Source organism: Elaeis guineensis, unplaced genomic scaffold (assembly GCF_000442705.2).
Source record: "Elaeis guineensis isolate ETL-2024a unplaced genomic scaffold, EG11 Super_Scaffold_1000061, whole genome shotgun sequence".
Taxonomy (NCBI): Eukaryota; Viridiplantae; Streptophyta; class Magnoliopsida; order Arecales; family Arecaceae; genus Elaeis; species Elaeis guineensis.
Window position 1 is genome coordinate 1,693,461 of NW_027332426.1, and position 22,116 is coordinate 1,715,576.

General features: G+C 38.4%; 1 protein-coding gene across 2 annotated transcripts; it reads right to left on the reverse strand.

Moving 5' to 3' along the window:
* Positions 1 to 424: 424 nt before the first annotated feature.
* LOC105035021 (probable adenylate kinase 7, mitochondrial) lies at positions 425 to 17,992 on the reverse strand. 2 transcript variants are annotated; one of them, XM_073250508.1, is made up of 5 exons: positions 17,535 to 17,992; positions 16,579 to 16,719; positions 15,873 to 16,124; positions 8,799 to 8,845; positions 425 to 822 (listed from the first exon to the last, which is right to left on the reverse strand). In XM_073250508.1, exons 1-4 carry the CDS (start codon positions 17,877 to 17,879, stop codon positions 8,810 to 8,812), a joined length of 774 nt encoding a protein of 257 aa, XP_073106609.1. In that variant the 5' UTR covers positions 17,880 to 17,992; the 3' UTR covers positions 425 to 822; positions 8,799 to 8,809. The 2 variants fall into 2 exon arrangements, with proteins under 2 accessions (XP_073106609.1, XP_010908713.1); XM_010910411.4 differs by lacking the exon at positions 8,799 to 8,845 and having other exon boundaries at positions 17,535 to 17,988.
* Between the last annotated feature and the right edge of the window lie 4,124 nt (positions 17,993 to 22,116).

Below are 22,116 nucleotides of genomic sequence, written 5' to 3' on the forward strand. Positions count from 1 at the left end.
ACTTCATACCATATTTTTAAATTTATCACTAGGTTTTGATAGGTTGCCAATGGTTCGCCAGGAGCGAGCACCAGCCCTGGCCTCAGGTGCTTCCTTACTGCCTTGTAAAAACAGTTGCAAGAGCTTAGCAGGACCCCTGAAGCACAAGATTAAACCTAGCTACGTAAGAAAGTTACTAATTCTAAAACCTACGACCGTGCAACCTAGCGGATCGGAACCGTCCATACATCACCATGCGGAAAGAGCTCAAACAATTGCATAGTCTATCTATAAAGAGCAACTGTTTCTTTCGTCTTGAATGCCTCATTTCATCATCTCGCAATTGGATGACCCTATGACCTTAATCTCCTCTCCGCTCCAGCATGCTCGTTTACAGGCCTCAAAATGAATTTTTGAAATAAATAAGGTAACCATCACTCGGATGTTAAGGAGGTAAATGATGAATAAAAGAGAAAGATGGTGCTCACTATTGCCCCTATCATCAGGGTTCTTCATTACAAACACAGCAAAATCACTTGCATGATATAACGAAGGGAACTCGAGGACTCATTTGAAGTCTCCAAAACAGCATTATTTGCTGGAGGCCAGAGCCAGTTTAGGAACCTTGGGGTTTTCCAACTAGTACAAAATGAAGTAGAAAGCTAACATGCTGGTAGCCCTGTACCTGAATCATACTGTAAGTTTCTGTGAAGAGCTGGCAGCATCGATGTGCTGGAGGTGTAATGTAGCTAAAAGCCCTTGCCAGGTTTCTCCGGGGCCACCAGACACTTGAAAGTCTAGAAGTTTCTTCTTCTTCCTATAGTACTCTTCCAACAGCTTGCTCTGCGAGAAGAATAATGGATGTTAACAAGTTTCTTCAAATATTCCACAACCAACTTGTATTTTAATACAAACTACATACATAGCTATGCTAGCCTATAGAAAGGCAAATTACAAACTCCAATACAAATTTAGAATAGCAGATCAGAAAAGATTTTGCAGACACAACAAAGATGACAACAATCAAGGGAAAAAAAGCAGAGGAATAAAAATTACAAAGAAACATCAACATACCATGTTCACTATAATAAAAGAAAGAAAATATCTTAAAACAGAAAAACTTTTTTCCTCAATTTTCTTTTTGCATAAGGGAACTACAATGCCAATAGTTTACAAGTCAATAAGAACTAGACTGTTTTCATTCACCATTGCACCTCTTGAGATCTCGTTTGGATGCCAGGCAATGACATAATATTTTAATCTATAGATGACCATAAAATTAGGAGTTAGATGAAAGATAAGGAACAGGATGGTGCATCTAACCACAACATGAAGCTTTGGTCCGCAGCAATCTGCATAAGGGAAATCACCTTTCTTAAAGAGGAGTGCAATATCCTGGTTTTTGGGGACTGATTTGCAAACCATCAATTCCCCCAATCCTCCTCTAGTATGGCTGCTTCTCTTCCTTAAATACTTGGTTCCAAAGGAGCATTTATCCTAGGATAATTAGTCCAAGTATCCAGACAAGGCCTCATGGTGGCTGACCTTCGAAGAATGCATAGAATGAACCTTTACCTTTTACTTCCACCATACCATTTCCCCAAGCAGCTACCATCTGAGGGGGAATACATCCTTATTCGTACCATCATAGCAGTGCTGACAAGGCCATACTTGAACCAAAAAAAAGGCACCTATTTTGTTGCTGCCAATCCTAGATCAATGACGTGGGCTACTTTCATGGATCTGCAAAACAACAAATAAGGTCAAAAAGCTCGCTAGATTGGCTCCAGCCAAGCCCTCTGATGCTCAAGTCAAAGTGATTTATTTGGTGGGAGATGAGAAGGAAAAAGAAAGAATCAGAGAGACTGAGTCATTCAGCAAGGATTTTTCTAGTTACCTTTCATAGGGGATCTCCGAGTTTATTATAGCCGTAGGACCGTGAATCTCCTATGAATCATATCTCAATAGCCTAGAGCCGTGCTATAACCATCTAGAATTGCATGATAACCTCCTAAAGAATCGACATAACTATTGGGGGCTATTATAGTAACCTTCATCCCCAGCTTGATAGAGGGAAGGGAACGTACTTTCACACATGGGGAAAATCAACTGCCGAGGTGAGAAGATTTGGATCTGCTTGGGGCATACGCCTAGTGAGAAATATCTACCCAAGCTGCAGTGCTTCTTGTTAGGCGACATGACCTCAAAGGTCTTCTGGCTTGCTCGTCCTACTTTTCAATTTGATCGAGGTGCGACTTGCTCCAACTAAGTGAGACACCACATCAGCTCTAAGCTGGACCAATCCAATCATGCCATGTTATCAAATTCATTTTCCACCACAACACTTGCCCCCACTTTCGAGCCAAGCTGTCTTCCTTGGTTCGGCAAAAGAAGTAACTACATCATCAGACTATGTATTGCCTTGATGGGGACATTAAATTGCTAGTAGGAATGTTCCAAAGAACAAGTCGCATTGCTCCAACTCTCAAAGGCACTGTTGATCCTTTAATATTAGTTCGACATGCATGATGCTGATAGGCTACAGAAGTCAACCAGTTGAGTTGACATAAGCTCTATGTGACCGAGGGGTGGGGGGCAATGAGATGTAGCGATTAAGCATCCCTCCTTGAGACCGAGGGAATAGGCTTCTATGTAGGTCTTCCTCTTGGGCTTCTTTATGCAACTGCAAAGACATAGGATGAGGTAGGGGGTGACTTCCTGAGCCAAGTAGCGTTGTCGAAGTTGCCAACCTTATGGAACTGGATCCAATCACTCCCGACCTTCTTCTTTTGTGACGAAATGTTGTTCAGTCCTTGACCTAATTCACAATCACATGTTGTAACTATTAATGAAATAGAATCATTTTTGTGCTTACCTCTTCTTTTTTTGAATGTTTGATTTCTTATTTTGAGAGTTTGAAGCAATCTCAAGGTTACTGAGATCGGATGCTAAGGTCAGACATTTTGGTCCACCAAGTTAAGCTACAGCATACTCTTATGTTATAAAAACCGAATGAGGAAAAAAACCAAAACAAAGCTATAATCACTTTAGAGATACCTCCAAGTGCTTGAGATCAGCTGAATTAATTTAGAAAGCTTCAAAAGTCGACTGAGATAAAGATCATAACACTCTTGGAGCCAAACCAAGCTAGAGCAAACATGCTCTTAGAAACAAGACAAAATAAAGACATAAAGCCATAATCATAATCCCCATGGAACGACCTAAAATAAGACAAGAGTATTCAAGATGGTCAGCTGAGATAAGATAAAGCCATTGTCAAAATACCATAGAGGCAATTGAGATATTCCATGGAAAGCCATGATTCCATAAAGATGAAGTGAGGTGAAGCTAGAATTCCATAAAAGTAAGCCGAATAAAGCCACAGTGCTTGAATAGGCTCGAAATACTTAAGATCATCACATAGATGAATAGAGATGTGGCAATGGATGGGTCTTTAGGCCTTTGAGAAAAATATAGGCCGAGTTGATAGACTTCGATCCTTCTAGGCCATCAGACCTTGCTCCATGTACTTGTTCGTGGTTTGAGACCAGAGTTGTCCCGTCAGACCTTGCTCCATTGTACCTATTCGAGGTCAAAACTAAAGTCATTAATCCTCAAGGGGATTGATTGAGTTCCTCAAGATAGCAAATACCCGAATGATCAAGCCAAGTATGCTTCCATCCATGCTTAGCATGTACTAGATTTTTTCATCCCGGAGGGCCCAATCAATTCTAAGGTGTCTCCTCAATGCAATCATGCTGAGATTTTTTTTTTATTCTTGGAGATCCTAATCAATCCTAAAATGTCTCCTCGACTCAGTCATGCTAAAATTCTTTTCTTCCCAAAGGGCCCAATCAATCCTATAGTGTCGTTTCGCCCCAATCTTACTGATAGTTTCTTTCTGGAGGTCTCAGTCAATCCTAGGGTGTCTCCTTGATTTAGTCATGCTAAGACTTTATGGGATGCTATTTCAGAGAAGTGCTGAAACAAAAGATACAAAATTCAATTTCATAGTTCTTACAATAGTTGACGCTAAGAATATTAGAGCTCGCTGTTCAACACTCTACTTGCCCGATGGCTTCGATATTTCGGATATAGTCCTACTGCTCAAGTCTTCCAATCATCGACCTCTCGCTACAGCTCCTCCATGGATAGTAGCGATCACCACACAAACAGCATGTTGCTACCCTACATGTCTGGGGTTCATTTGTCTCGTCCAGCATTCCCATGCTAGTCATCAACGTAACAACGAAGATGCCCTCATCAGATGAGGGCTTCAATTTCATCTTTTAGTTGAAGGCATCTTCAGTGTCATAGCCATGGTCCCTATGAAATAGGCAATATTTGTTCGAGTCCTTCTTATTCGAAAGGGTCCTCATCTTTTGAGGCCGGCTGATATTCTTGATCTTAGACCTCCATTAGGATTTGAACTTAGAGTGTTGAGAGTAGTATATCTCTCAAACTTTTGAAGTGGACTCCAAGGTCGCATGGTGCTCCTTTATTGGACATACTTTCCCCTCGACTCTCTTTCTTTCTCTTGCTATCTCTTTCAAAGCTGCCATGGCCTCCTCGAGGCAGATGTAGTTATCTGCTTGGGACAGAAGCTTAGCCAGATCTCTAGGAGGCCTTTTTTCTAGCAAAAAGCTGAAGCACAAGCTCTTTAGCCCATTCATTGACGCAGCTACGGCACCAAAGTAGTCCAACTCGTATACCTCTAGCACTTCAATGTTGAACTAGCGAATGAAGCTTAGGAGTCCATCTTCCCTATGCTTGGTGGTGAATGCACTGGTGGAGCCCTTCCTTTGCCTCCTATTATTAATGAAGTGGCCGATAAATTGGCAACTAAGCTAGTCAATGGAGCCGGTCAAGCTTGATCGATGGATCAAGTACTAGATCCAAGCAGCCTTCTTGAGTATGGCTAGGAAATCCCTGCACATTGAAATGGTCTAAAGCTCTCGAGATGGTCCATTAGATCTATAGTATCATTGTCATGCTCAAATTATGGCATCTTGAATTTCTTTGACAAGGGCTCCTCTATGTATCCTTAGTAAAGGAATGCTTATTCATCATCTCTAGATTGTCATGTGCTTCAACCTTCTACCTTTGTAGGGCCTTGATCTGGTTGCACATCTCCTTGATCTCATGGTGGAGGTCAACCACCTGCCTAGATACTTTTTCCAACCGAAGTGGAGAAGAGTCGCTAGCCTTACTTTGGGCTCTTAAGGCGAAGGCAGCTACTCTGCATCAGACCATCTTGGTGGTTTGGCTGACTAGCAAGACGGTTACCAACTTGTTGCTATAGGTTTTGCGCTACTGTTGTTAGAGCCTACATTAAATAAGCGAAAGGTTGAAACATTCATCATTGATAACTTTCTTGACCAATTGAGTGAAGAAAAAACCGGCTTTTTCCTTGTAGATCTTCCAGATCTAATGAGATCTGGGACGGAATATTTCAAAAAAATTAACCTACGATATTTCAGATCTAAGATCTATTAGATCTAATTCCTATTATCTGATATTAAATCTAAAATTAAATCAAGAAACATGAAAAATAGAGAAATACCTCTATGATAACTAGATTACCCTGTAGATGATCGCAGCAATGCCCGAGATTCTAAAATAGCCACGCAGTCGCCTGGCCTCTACCGGTATCCACTCAAGCAGGATCTGGATCGTCTTCTCCTCGCGAATCTTTGCTTCAAAAATCAGATCTGGATCTGATTTGGAAGATCTTCTGAAGCTGGAGCAGCAGCTTCTCGACAAATCTCTGCAGCCTTCTAATCAGGAAGCCACCACGCCTTGGACAAGCACCAGATGGACGCCCAACCTCTTGGACGTGAAGAGGAGAGGGAAAGGAGCAGAGGGGGCATGGAGAAGTGGAGAGGATTCAGGCTTTTGCTAGTTATTGCGCAGAGTCTCTAAACCCTAGGCGCAGACAGGGTTTAAATAGACCCTGCTGCGCCATGCAGTGCCACATCATTCGACCAATCAGAAAATTCTAATTAATTCTGAAAAAATTCTGATTGGTGGAGTGATATATCAGATAAGTTCCCCACAATCCCTCCTACTGTTGACGCCAACACTGGATAAGCACAGTAAGATTGGCGCCCCACAGTCCAAGTTGATCAAGGGATCAGAGTCCTCATCTCATGGGACTCTATCCTTATCCACTTGGGGCGCACACCCAATCTGAATATGACGCCCACTTTAAGGCCCAATCTAGTAGGTGGACACTCCACAAAAAATCTCCAATGATCTCTTGCCAAGTGGCCTTCAGTCCAAGGTCCATGGATCAACGTTTGACCAATGTCCTAAAACGAAAATGACAGGTGACAGAAATTAGCAGGTGTTGTCTTAAATTCATCTCATGAATTAAGACAAATCCTTTCTGAGCTGGACTGGCTCCAGTCAGACTGGAGAAACCTTCTCAAAGTTCTCTGGGTGAGTCAAATCACATTTGGCTCAGTCGAGATAGAAAAAATTACACGAGGAGAAAGTTAGACTCAATCGTGTGCTAGCACGATTTCCTTGAACCTAATTGGATCTAATCCAAATCAATCGAACTGGACTAGCTCAATTGATGACATCCAACCCTAACTCTTGTTTGTGTGATCCAGTTAGGTTCATTTTCGTATGGTAATGAGACATGTCATGATCTCATCATCGACATCATCGAAACTCCTTTCAATGAACCAGAACTCTTCTGATTCAGACAATTAAAATGATCGATCATCAAGATCATTCTAATTGCTCCCAAAATCCACCAGTGACCCTAGCAGTATATGGTGGCAACCCATCAGAAATGAAGACAAACCTCTTGGTGCAGCTACCTGTGTGATTGAGTTCTTCTATCATGAGTCCCGACTGAATTAGGGTTAAGGTAAACTCGTCAAACCCAACATCAGTCATATGAATCAATCGATTGATCCGAGTCCGATGTGAAACCCCAATGAAAAACTCTTTTTCATTATTTCACTCTGCCATGGCCATGGGCTTAAGGACTCGATCTTTCGATCATCATAGGACTACTCTTATCTATCGAGGTTGATAGATCCCTTTTTGGTGCGATCTGATTCCTACAATGAATATACTACAGCCAACATACACCTCAGAATTTCGAATGGCTAGAAAACCGAGTTATGGTGTAGTCAAACTATAACACACTCAAGGTGAACTGTCGATATACCTCAGATCAAAAAACTAGACACACAGCTGCAGCATCGAACTAGTCATCAACGAGAAGGTAGATTTCCTTATGACTGCTCGACGTGGTCACGCTCAGTACTTTTATTCTCAACGAATACCTGTACTCTCGCTCCGATGTTTTACATCGTAGACTCAAAACACATCTACCTTAAGAAAGCGATCGTACACCAACCTTCCGGATCGATCACCATCTCGTGATGATCCTATAGTCAGGAGCTGTTTATGAGTTAGTTATGTAAATTCATGCCTTAAATTTTCAACTCTTGAAAATATGAATTAACATTCCTACTAACTCAAAGGATGTATCACAGACATAATGTACACAATATGATAGTAGAATAATCCTTTTATTCATTTATAGTCAAAATTATAAATTTGCCCTTACATTTGTACAGAAATGTATCAGCCAATCTGGCATCTAGGGCACACATCTAACATTGAGGGTGCTGGGGTCTTAAGGAGCTATGCAAGGAGCCATCAAACTTTGATTGAATAGCACTTTGATAGTTGCTCCTTCTAAGCTTCATGGCTTTTCCTCCATTTTCCACAAACAACACCAATCTGTTGCTATCGATCTCGGATCGATGATGTGGGTTGCTTCCATGGATCCATAAGACAACAAACAAGATTAGAGAACTCACTGAATTGGTTTTGGTCAGATCCTTCGATGCTTAAATCAAAGAGAATTTTTATTACGCTCTAAACTGAGCACGTGATAGATGCCGCATACTTGCAAGGCAAGCCCTACAAGCATGCAAGGCTATAGATCACATCATAAAAATTTCAAAATCATGATAATAATAATAAGCCTTCAATTCACAAAAATCAATTTAATAAAAACCAATTAAATCATTCTCCATAATAAATATCATTATGAAGCATAAATCATAATGTTTCATCCAAATTAAATATCCAAACTAAATTGTACTAAACTAAACTAAACTGAGCTAGGAATTTGAATAACTCAAATTTTTTCAAGTGATCTAGCGCACTATCCCCCATGTCCCGAGCAATCATTATTCATGATCTGAAAAAATAGAAAAGAAAAGAAAAAAATGAACTACACTAGTCCAGTAAGCAACATAACACATCAAAGTAGGGTCTAAGCATATCAAGCAAATAAATCACATAATATTGACTGAGAGGAACAATCTCAAATAACACATTTCTTTAAAAATAATTATTTTCATATACTGATACTGAACTTAATATTAAGCTGGGCCACATAACCTAGTGGTATGGTTCTGATAATAGAAACATATTACACGAAGTGCCAGATAACAAATACACTATTCTAATCACCAGTGGCTCGGTGTCGAAACCAATTTTTCGGCTTACAAGTCAACAGATCCAACGTATAATCCCCATGGACGGGGCCACGTCATAGCCATGCTGAGAACACATATATATAAGCAATTTCACAAATTTTCCAGTCAAGTTTTCTAAATCTATTTCTCAAATCATACCATATATTTAAAATAAATTATTTTTGAGAATAAAACAATACACGCTTGACCCATTTATTAAACTGAAAATAGATAGCATAAATCAAATAAAATAACTAATTATAATTTTTCAAAAAGAAAACACACATGAAGCGTTAGGTTACTTACCTTATCACGCCTTAGAATCCAACTTCAATCAAACAGATCGGACATACCTATTCAAAATAATTAAAATTTAATTAATTAGTCAATTTCTTAGAAGTCCATCGATAAGAAATTCCAAAGAACCTAAATGGATCAAAGGAGCAAAATAACCCAACTACGGGTAAGACTAGGATGGCTTCATACTTGAATCAAGATAGATCAAGGATAGACCAATCAAATAGTGAAGCCCAACGGCCCTAAATCATTTAGTTTGGATAACTTTATATCATCGAAGGTCAAAATAGGATACAGGTCGAACACCACAATCGAGGATGACCAAATCTAACAGGATTTCACAAGAGCCAGGGTGGAAGCTAGTGCATTATCCGACGATGATGGTCGGGAACAATTTGATCAAATAACTTCATCTAATCAGAGTTACTTAAAATATAATAATTTAATAGAGATTAACAAAGATTAAATCTCGGGATGCTCAACAAAAACTCGGATGGTGAGGACATACTGTCCAACTGACAGTGCGGTTAAAAACTCCTTACTAGAATCAACTTAGATTCAAAACAATAGGTTGGATTTACTAAGTTCATAAATCACGTAGAGGAAAATATCAAAGAAGAGAAAATTAATAAAATGGACCAAAACTAATTAGACGACATTGTCCAACAATCCGATCGGTATAATCAATGTGATTTGATCAAATCATAGTTGACTTACTGTATAGATGATCCAATAAAAATCATAGATAATCAAATCTAATAGTATCGGGATCTAGCCAAGATGGGTACTGGCACCGATGATCGTGGATCAGGACTATTTGCTAAGATCAATTCAGAATCATTGAAAGAAGGCTTTTACTAGATCCATCATATAGAGAGGAACCATGAAGAGAAAAACAATCTAGAGAGAAAAACAATCTTAGAGAGAGAAAATTTGTAGAAAGGAAGTAGAGAGAGAAAGTGGGGATTCAAACTCAATGAAGGGAGAGAGGGAAGAGAGAGAAACTCTCTCCTCTTTTATTTTCTTCTTTTTCTTTTCTTTTTTTCTTCACAGGAAAACAGAGGACCTATGCCCTCTTCCTTTTCCCTTCTTTCACAGAACAGGGGAGCTATTCTTCCCCTTATTCCCGAACTAGGAGGGATTCCTCCCTACTGATGACCCTTATGGTCGAAGGGGCAATCCCCGACGGTGACAACCACTCTGGTCTGGTGATCGCCGTCGGCCAACGACAACGACAATCAAGAACGAAAGACAAAAACAAGGGATTTGAAAAAATAGTGCTTTTCAAGGGATTTTTGATAGAAAATATTGATAAAAATTTAAGATTAAAATCCATAAAGATGGAGGGAAGATAATGAAAGATATTTACCTGATTTAGATGGGATTTGATCTAGTTTCCGACGACCAAAGTGAGATCAAATCCACCGGTAGACAGAACAAAAAGAAGGAAGAAAACCAACGATTAAACGGTGATTTTTGGCAATTTTTTGGTGAGAAAAACTCAAGGGGTTGAGGCCTTTAAATAGACCTCAAAAGGAAGAATTTGTATGTGATTTTAATTCGAATTTTGAGGGGTTTTAGATCTCCCAATCGAAGAGAACTCCATCAGGAGTTCTTTATTCTTTTTCCCTATTTCCTCACATATACCACTTCTTCCCAGCATGTGCATAGCACATGCTGGCCCTTAGGATTTTTTTTTTACTGATTTGAAATTTCGGGGTATTACATTTTTTTGGTGAGAGAGGAAAAAGAAGAAAGAATCAGAGAGATAGTGTTGTTTAGCAAGGATTTTTCTGGTTACCTTTTATGAAGGGTCTTCGAGTTTATTTAAAGCCACAAAACCCCAAATCCATTGTAAATTGTATGTTGACAACATGGAGCCCTACTATAATCATCTAGGCTGCATTGCAACCACCTGAAGATTCAACGATCTATTATGGTATTCTTCATCCTTAGCTTGATGGAGGGAACACACTTCTGCACATGGGAAAAATCTATTGCCAAGGTGAGGAGGTTTTGGTAGGCTTGGGGCCTATGTTGAGCCAAGAAATATCTATCCAAGTTGTGGTGCTTCTCATGGGTACCTTAGAGGTCTTTTGGTCTGCTTGTCCTATTTTTTGATTTGACCGAAGTGGACTTGGTTCCAAAGTTTTAAATCCCATGTAATGGGGTTGTCCCGATTTTTTCATGGAACAGGATATGCCACCATCCCACCCCATCACGATAATTTGGATAGAGGATGTCTTAAGACATCCCGATCAGGATACTGGGACACTAGTGAGACAATCCTGTCCTGATACATGGAATGGTACCCCGTTCCGATATCCCGCGGGATGTCCCATTGGGATCTGAATCCTTGCTTGGTTCGGCTATGCAGGACGCCACATAAGTCCTAAACTAGAATAATCTAGCAAAGCTATGTCATCAAGTTCATTTTCCCCCGCAACATATTTCATCATGGCATCCCAAGGGGGGCTATCGATCGAAGAATAAAATGGAAACCCCACTTAGCATCATTCACAAGGGCAACCTGATGGGGCACCTTCTTAGGGTGATGAGTCACGTAAGAAGAAACCCTTGAGGAAGCAAAAGTAGATAGAAAGCATGGTATCAATCGATGGCATGTAGAAGAGTGAGGATGGATTTCTAGTGCATATAAATCATGTGATACATGAAAAAGTTAACTGCAACAATGGTTTGGAAAGATAAGGAAAGGAATAACATGATGATTCATTAGTTCATCCAAACCATTGCTTGCATAGGGGTTAGTCATCATCATTCTTGTGAGTTAGGAAGAGACACTCTCAAAGCTTGACAAAATCAGCATTCCATCCGTTAAATCAAAAAACAACCGCAAAAGAAAACATAAGCCAAATTCAATATCAGATTTTACTGTTCCAAAGCAAGGAGTACATGTTGTATTTATAGGTTCTAGTGTCCCATACAATGCTAAGAACTCGTGGTTGTCCATGGAAGTCAACAAGAAAAGTAGAAGATAAAATTAAGATCCATATTTAAAATAACCAATTTCAGAATACACATGACTAGATGAAACAAAACTACCTTAGATTGATTTGACACAACCTGGTAGGCATCAGATCTCTAGCATACTTCAATTAATTTTCCCATGGCAAGCTAATAGTAAGAATTGATCACTTGTTCAATCAGACATCCAAGAGCAAGGTTTTGAAAACTACTGGGATGACAAGGCATCCAACAAGTCAGGAAATGGACCAACATATGATGGGAGCCACATCTCGAGCGTTAGGATACAACACATTTTGCTTACAAAAAAATCATGATAGATTGCTTGAAACCTTGCCTAAGGGTGCATTAAAATGCAACAAGGCCTGCTATAGTCCTTTAGGTGAACATCCAAGTGTTTTCCCCACCCTAGTGGAATCTAAAATAATTTTGTCATGAGGGCAATCTCATTTCACATGATAGCAATATTTTAAATCACATAGAATAGAGACATCTCCAGTTTCCTAAAGAACGGGACACCTTACGTCCGCCTGTCCCAATGATTGTCTAGGTCAAGCATCGTAGTACTTGCTTGGAACAACCTTTTTTATATTTTTAATTGCTTTGTTAATATATCTAAGAGTTTTTACTGATTTATTTGTTCTATAAAACATATTTGAAATTCAAAATAATATATTTAAGATAAACCAACCTTATTTATTGTATCTAAGGTCTAAAGCTATGTGCTATGTAAATGGAAATATAATTACCTGAATACCACCTGATAAACCATATCTCAATGTTACATAAAATAGATTCATGAGTTTACGATAAACATATCAAACTATCTATTGTTCTCATGTGGAATTTTTGATTATGGTGCTCATATATATCTAGGTCCCATTCATAATCAGATCCTTGTATATGATGCCAACCTAGATACCAAGCCTATCTCTATTGCTCATATTGTGTCTAGTGCTGTCTGGCCTAACTCTGTTGATAGTTAAGTTAGGTAAGAGGCTGGCTAATGTGACTCGAGAGTGCATCCATATAAAGGTGGAACCCGTGTAAGAGAGTACCCACGGGATATGATGAAAGGAGGAATAAGGGGAAAGGCCATGAATGAGAGGTCAATCTCCATTACAAATGTAAATCTGAAATCATTTAAAAAGAAATTTTCTCATGTATCCATAATAATTTTCATATTACATTCAGACAATCATTCAGTTATAGTCTAGACCACAATGTATCTATTAATCGCACTTGTAATTTCTCAAGAGAAGAGTAGATATGGGCACTGGACCGTGCCTGGCACGGCACAGCCCAGCCCAGGCCCACTGGGCCAGGATCCAAATGGGCCGTGCCAGGCACGGCCCATCTAGTAAACGGACCATGCCTGGCATGGCCCGTTTATCCCGAACCCTGGCCTGGCATGGCCCTAGGCCCGGGGTCTGGCGAGCCGTGCCAAGCATGGCCCAATGGCCCATCAGGCCCGCGTGCCGCCCATTAAGCACGCAAGCCTGATGGGCGGCCCATTTTTTTCTTCTCTTTTTTTTTGAAAAAAGCGGCTCAAACGACCATGCCTGGCATGGCCCGTTTAAGGCCGTTACGGGCCAAGCACGGCCCGTAATGACTAATTTCTTTTTTTTTATTTTTTAGGTTGGGTAACAGCTATTTTTTGATTTTTTTACCATTTTACCCCTCCTAACAGCCATAAAACGGCTAGTTTTAGAGGTATTTTGGAAAAATAAAAATTTTAGGACTCCTACAAAATACCCTCCCTTCTCTTCCATTTTCACCAAACCAAATCAATTCTCCTCTCTTTCTCTACTACTTTTCTAGCAATATTTAGCAAGTGTTCAATATTTAGTAATTAGCAATTAGCAAGTATTCAAGTGTATAAAAGAAGAAGATTAATCCACCTATTGAAGGATTAGTTCACCTTTTCTTCTAGTACTTCTCGTTCATTATCTGTTTTCTTATTCATTGTACATAAAAGACATACATATGCTTCTTCAAGTTCATTTACATCTTCATCTTTGAGTAGTGAACTTAAATTTTATTTACGAAATGATCTTCAATCTACATATAATGAAAATCAAATATATTAGCCTCATGAAAAAGTGTTAAAAATTAATATCCTATAATATCCGTCATTGCACGTGATATCTTAGCTGTGCTGATGTCCACAGTAGTATCAAAATCTGCTTTTAGTACAGATCGACATATTCTGAACGAAAAGAATAGGATGACCAGCAAAACAATTGAGATGCTGCTCTGCTTCAAAAATTAGTTGGATACCGAGATAAGACTTCAAGATAAAAATAGACATAATACAACATCCGATGATGACAATGACACAAACACTACCGACGATGCATGATGAATTAACGATCAGTAAGATTTTTATTTATTAATGCTAGATATTTGTAACCTTTTAGTTTTATCTTTTAATTATTGAGGTGAGTCATCTGAATTTCTTTTCTTCCTTATTGTATTCGGATGTCTGACCTAGCCTCCCTCCCTTCCTCATACTATTTTGATTACTATTAATAAATCAGTAGGGATCCACGCCAAAACCCCCACCATTACAAGGTGGTTTTTTATTTTTACAAAAAAAAATCTCACATCTATATTTAATTTTACTCCTTAACCCTTTTTTAATTTATAAAAAAATTATATTTTTTAAATTCAAAAAAAGGATCGGGCCAGCATGCGTGCCTTTCGGGCTTGGATCAGGCCTGGGCTGTGCCGAGCCGTGCCTGACCTAGCTCGTGGGCCACAATCCCTCAACCCAGCCCGGACCCTTTTAATGGGCCGTGCCTGGCATGGCCCGTTACTGTAACAAATGGGTCGGGCCATGTAATGGGCGGCCCAGCCCGTTGCCCATATCTAGAGAAGAGTGGAAATGCTCTTTTATTATTGTTGTATTCCAAATGTTAACACATGTTATACCCTCCAATGATCTAAGTCATCAGGAGGCACTCAAAATTGTGTCACATGCTATATTAGGGACAACTAAAGCAAACATTCTGCTGATTTGATGTTGTACGCCATGAATTGGGCTTGTATTATTTTAATATTGGTGTTCTATAGGATATGCTGATGTCCTTGAAAACCATTGAATGTTGTACATATGCTCTATGAGAGGGCAGTCCAAACAAAGGATAAGATGTTCATATTGGTGTTCTATAGAACTTCCTAGGCATTCTTTTGGATAAGAGGATGTTCAATCCCGTCTATTAATTCTATGCTTCAAGTCTCCTATATGGGGGTGAGGTGTTGTCGGGTCCTCTCACTAGGGGTTTCTTTTTTCACGCAACCATTTCTTGCTAATTATGATAATAACTCAATCCTCATGTCAAGAAGGCAAATTATAGTGTTACTTTATTCCTTTACATAACTCTTTACCTTTTTTGAAAAATAACACTTTTCTGATAGTAATATAAACCATTGCATAGCCTTAGCCTCTATAGTGAAATACCCATGTTGCCTTTCTTAATAATACTCAAAAGATCAAGTGGTCGAATACTATGTCAAAATAGTTCTAGCACATGCAGCACCAATAACAAGTTGAATGGCTTTGGATAAGGGTTCTCTACTAAATTACCTCACTCTAAATTTCCAAAAAAAAAAATCAACAAGACAAACACAATTATACCTAACATAATATTTTACTGTTGCAAAATACAGAAAAGAGAATAACAAATTATAGGAATTTACAATCATTATAATAACAACTAAAATCATTATAACAATCGAAGAACTTAAGCTCAAATTGACAAACATTAGACTTAAAGAACTTGTTTATAGGTCAGGACCTAAATTCAGTTATGGCACGGCAAGACATTCCACATTAGAAAATTCACACCTAGAAGGCTAGAACTAACTCAAAACTACATTATTTGCACAAGCAAACCATCATTTCCAATGGCATGGCCACAAACAAAAAAAAGGTATGGAAATGCTCCACATCAACAATAGATATCAAAATAATGAGAGGGATTATAATCACAATACCAGTATGTTGCTTAGCATCCACCAATTCAAAAGAATATCATCTATCTGAAAATTACAAAAATAAATAATAAAATTTATTATGAAGAGAACAAGGAATACCTGCTCGGCATAGAAACGAAATTTTTCCATACGGGCATCCTCCACATCTATTGTAGGAGAAGTGCCCGAAAAAGCATGCCTTGTATGAGTTGACAAGCACAGATTAACGCTAGTTGATTCTGAATTGCCAGCATCAAAAGACTTCCCACAATGTGAACAAATCTCACTTCCAAAGTGTTTCTTCACTAAACAGTCTTCCACACATTTGAAATTCACAACAAGGTCAATATTTGTTATCTCGTCAAGGATTTCCTGAAATAGACATCGGAAATTCAAGAATGTAGCATCATACATACACATCCAAGATCCAAACCTATAGAATAGATATCATCAACATTAACTCATACATGAAACAATAGCTCATAAGAAGATGGGAGCATATTAATATCCATCAAATTATAGTTACCATATTATAACTTAAATCACGTTAGCAAGCAGACTACCGATTTATTAAGAGAATTACATAATTTGAGCATTTAGTGAATAACATCTGGTAATTAAAAGATACAACTAAGAATTCACTCCCATTTCAGATGGTTGCCCATCAGAATATTTACCTAGTACATGTCTGAACTGGCCACATGGTCATTCATCACTTTTACATACAAAGACTTAAGCATCTCTCTTATTAAAAATGAAATGTTCAGCAACAAACAAAACTCTGGAAAAGGAAAAAGCTACAGCGCCACAAGGAAGTTGGACTCACAGCTTGAATTGGAGTTCGTGGGATCCCATCGAGAATGAATCCCACTTCACCTCTCTGATATCCTTCCTCCAGCCTTCTAGACAACAGCCCAAATATGATATCCTCCGGAACAAGCTTTCCTTCATTTACAGCTTTCGCAATCTTAAAACACCAAACCAGAAAATGAGAAAAAAATATATAAATGTAATCGTCAGATCACATATCCAAATATAAATTAAGAAAGAAAAGGATGATTCTATAACAAGGGAACCTATTTTTTTAAACCAAATATTTCAAATTTGATAACAATATTAAGCTCAATGAACAATTTCGCTATTTCCTCTTGTTTTCAAGACAAAGTAAATTTCTATTTCACATCTAAGAAACACATTTCGAGAAATAAGCGGGGTTACATCCGGATAATTAAGTAATATAAGGCCGCCTGAAGACCAAAAATATACAAAATGGTCACCGCAAATCCTAGGCCCGCCACAATCCAGAAATACCTTCCCACGCACAACGGTTTCGAAATTGACGAAAACATTCGTCCAAGCAACATGCCCTCCACTCTCCGTCGGTCTCCCACCATAAAATTTAGCGCCCTCCCCGCCACCCCGTTATGTATATATTTACACACACAGTGTGTGTGTTCATATTCCTGGAGAAAGCCCCCGACACTGCACAAAATGCCGCAAGTAAAAAACAACTGTTTCAAAAGCATAACATGATCGACACCAAGAAATTGGAGAAAATAATTTAAACTATCCATTTATATGCTATTGAAAATTACAAAATCTAAAAAAACACATTATTTGACTTTAACGTTTCAGAAAACAAACAAAAATATAAAAAAAAAAAAAAAAGAAACACGACTGACTTATTTTTCAAGAACAGAATAGCCAACATTTCTTTCCGACGAGAAGAAAGAGAGAGAGACAAGAAACAAAGGGAACGACGGGGGAGAGACTAGAGAGGACCTTCTTGTAGAGGGTGGAGCGGGGGTTGAGCTCCTGGCGAACGAGGGTGCCCATAGAGATGTAGGGCACCTCGAGGAGCTCGGCGACGCGCGTGGCGTACACGCGCTTCTGCGCCCCGGGGCTCCCCATGAACACCCACTGCACGCTCCTCCCATCCATCTCCCCCCACTCGTCCTTTGCTGCCCACCGGCCGCGCCTGTACTCCTCCTCCCACTCGCTCCCGTACTCCATCTCCTCCACCGCGACGGCGGCGGCGCCAAAAGATCGGCATGGCAGCAGGGACCCAGCGATCCGGCGGGCTAGAGATTGGGCGGCCCACCTCGCGCAGCAGATTCCGGGGGCCATGGCTAACGGCCGAGGGCTTCGAACCCTTTTCTGATTCCCTTGGTTGATCGATGCGTTTAGGGAAGGCTTTCCCTCTTTGAAGGAGGCAGGCGTAAGAGAAAGGCATGGGTTAGGGGGTTTGGAGGTCTTGGGCAGAGGGCGCCTCCCACGGCCCTTTGCATTCGACGGAATCACGTAAATGCCACTATCTTGCCTACGGGCGAATGCGCGGGTCGTATTGCGATGCATGGGTGAAAACTGATGTGGTGGGTTGCAAAATTTCTGAACCGTAGGGTTATTAACCAGATTAAGATATGAATTATGAAATCTTGACCTCATAACCATGTAATAATATGATCTAACCTCACTCGAATTTGGTTCAAAGTATACTTTTTGAACTGCGAATCGCATGCTTAACCTATTTATATTTGTTGCCGTTGATTTCTGATTGGGCAGGGAAAAATATCAGTCTCCGAGACAAGGGTCTCGACCGATATCTGCAAACAAGCCCATTTGCTGAAGGATATCTGGCAGGGGCAGTCAACCGGGAATTAAAATAGAGGGAAGAAGAGAAGTAAGGTGGTGAACTCCATGCGTGCTTCAAAGACTTACCCGAGAGATCCTCCTCCTCCCTTTTCTATAAGTGGAGGGCCCATAGTTATTTTTTTTAGAAAAAATAGCAATTGACCATTTTGGTCTTAAAATTAATTTTGATAAAAATAAAATATTTAAATATATATTTGATTCTAACAAATTGTTCAAATTTTTTAAAAGAGATTTCAGGAGGCTAAAATCATATTTCAAAGAATCCTTTGGTTTCCATCTTGAAAATTCGAGATAAGGATCATAGAGACCACAATATGAAAAATCAAATAAAATATATCTAGAACCAACTCCCAGCTTTGAAGAGTCAACTCTGACATTCTAACAATTAGTTCTCAACTCCCAACCACTAGAAATCCATTTTCAGACATTCTAACAAGCATATATAGATATCAAAGTCTTTAATGAAGCAAGAGAAAAAGAGAGAAATGCATTGAACATCAAAATAAAGAAAAAGAAAGGCCAAAATTCAGTTTGAGCATTTCGTGAGCTTTAAAAAAGAAAAATTAAAGTCCAACCACCTGCTTCTTGAGCATTTAAGAGATTTTCAAGAGAAAAAAGGGCATATTGATTTCAAAGGTTCTCATCTCTTCAACTTGAGCTACATTGACTTTTTATTTGCGGTTAGAGGAGTTTTTCATTTATGCTTTACATTATATTTAATTTTTATTGTTACAAGTTTTAATTAGGATTGAAACCTGAGGGATAAGCTCATCCAAACTTTGAATTGGATTTTGTATAAGCCTAGTAGTAACTTAGAAAAAGTTTTGGTTGACGTACCCAAGAAAAAAATAAGTTAGATCTAATTATAATCCTAATAAAATAATTAGACTATAATCATGGTTATTATAGTTGAAATTTTCAAGAGTTCCTTAAAGAGTATGTAGAAGCTAAGTTTGGCACCGAACCACTATAAAATTTTATCTTTGTATGTAGTTTTGCTGACTTCTATTTTGCTTTATTTACTTTAATGTATTCTTGCTTTACATATATTGCTTCCACTGCACTCTCATATAGTTTATTTCTTTGGAGCACATATCTGCTTTTTAAGTTTCAAAATATTTAGAAAACTCAATTCACCCCCCTTTAGATTGTCTCACTAGTAAAAGTAATATCAGAGTCTTGGTAATCTTTCACCTATTGATGTAGCGATCTAGAGTAAAAGATCTTATTACAACCCAGTTAGATATGTCCCTTGCTGAAGGGTAAGCTACAAACAAACCTCCTTTATTTAATGGCACTAACTATATATATTGAAAAATATGCATGTGCATATTTATTTAAGTAGTAGATTATGATTTTTGGAAGGTCAAAATCAATAATCCACATACACCCACTATCATTGTAGATAGTATTGTCTCTCTCAAATTCAAAAAGGATTGAAATGAGCTTGACAAGAAAATGACTCAACTGAATACTAAAGTCATGAATGTTTTCTATTGATCTTTTAATGCTAATAAATTTAATAGGATCTCTACTTATATTTCTGCCAAAGAAATATGGGATAGATTAGAGTTTACCTATTGGGGTACCAACTAAATTATGGAATCTAAGATTAATAAGCTGGATTATAAGTATGAACTTTTTAAAATAAAGTAAAATAAATCTATAATTGAAATATTTACTCATTTTACTAATATTATTAATGATCTTAAAAGTTTAGAAAAATCTTATACTAATAGTGATCTTATTCTAAAAATTCTTAGGTCACTTTCTAGAACTTGAGAGGCCAAGAACACAGCAATTCAGGAAGCCAAGAATCTTAACACCTTCTTCCTAGAAGAATTTTTTAATTTTCTTATAACTCATGAGTAAACCATGAAACAAAACATTGAAGAAGAGGCAAAGAAATCATTCGACAGCATGGATTGGAACTTCCTTCTAAACTTACTAAGAAACAGGGGATTTGGGCATAGGTGCTCCTGGATATAATCAATTCTGCACACATCCAAACTCGCTATCCTCTACAACAGAGAGCCAACAAATTGGATCCAAGCAAAAAGAGGGTTGAAGCAAGAAGACCCATTATCACTTTTCCTTTTTAATCTGATGGCTGATCTCCTTGACCGTATCCTAGATATGGCAGCTCGAAACAATCTTATATCGGGACTTCATGGAACAACTTCTGCATTTCCTAACCTTTGTCTCCAATATGCCAACGATGCGATCATTATTCTTAATGTAAATCCTATTCAAGCTAAGTATCTGAAAACTATCCTCTATTTATTTGAGCTCCTAACGGGCTTGAAGATCAATCTTGATAAAAGCTCCCTCTTTGGCCTAGGTTAACTGATAAGGAGAGTTGTTATTGTCAGAAAATCAAGTAGGATGCATACATAGATTTCAAAAATTTTTCAAGAGCAGCAGAAAAATAAATCGGGTTAAACCCTTTAACCCCACATCATTAGATCTCATCTAAACTTACCCAAGCTCAGAAATAAAGACATGTATATAATCTAAAAATAAAATCAAAGATGAGATCAAATCTCAATAACTTTTGCATGGATAGAAATGCACCGCTTCTGATGATCTCAAATTCGAAGATCTTTGAGCCGTACACGTATCCGACCTCTATAGGTATCCACCGAGATCAACCTTGAATCTTTCTTCTCATGATAGATCCTTCTTCTCCAAATAGAATCTTTGCCTCTTTAAATTTTGATCAGCAATTGATCTTGACTGCAACTTCAATCCTTGAACAGCAGCCTTTTCTCCTTATTGCTATAGAAGAAACCCTTCTTCTTCTTGACATGTGGAAGATGGACATCCAACACTTGAGCATGGGAAAGAGAAAAGAGAGAGAGGGTGATGCATGGAGAAGAGAGAGGAAGAGTTTTGAATTCATAAAATTCAATTTATTGAAATCTTAAGAGACTATCTCTTTATATAGACCCTTCCTTAATCCAAATCAAGAACCAATCAATTTAAAAAGACTAATCCTTGTCTCATAAGAATTTCTACCTTTTTAATCTGATTATTTTTTATTAAAATCAAACTTAATTGGTAGGATCTAAAACTCTTTTGACAAGCAGATGGAGCACTCCACTCAAAATAGGCAAACTGACTGGGCACCCCTCATCAAGAGAGGTAGGTAGTTGGGGTGCCAATCCTTGATGCTGTTGGAAAATGTAGGCAATTTTATGTATATATTTTAAAATTTTTTTGAAATAAAATAGCGAAAGATAACTAATTAATCATATTAATCTAACATACATATAATCTAATCATCAAATCAACCAACTCTATGATCTATAACATGATATGTTACATATAAAATTTAAAATAATCACATGATAAAATTTGCATGCATGGAGCAGTAAATCATATCTATACATATCTAAGTTCAGAACTCAATACTTGAGCGTGGATCAATGATCATAGCTGCTGAGAGACATTGTGAGGATGATCTTTGTTGGTTGCTCACAGTCGCATGTACATCCGACTTCTACGGAAGTCTACTCGAAGTCTCGATCTGATCGACTTCTCGAAAGTGCTAGCTCATACGAAGATCTTTTCCTTGGTTGATCTGGATCCTTTCTTCAAATCTCTGAAATCTTTTCAAAGATTGAAGATGGACTTTTGAAGGAGATGAGTATGTGAAAGAAAGATGGAGAAGAAAATAATTTTTCTCTTATTTTTTTCTCTTCCCAAATCC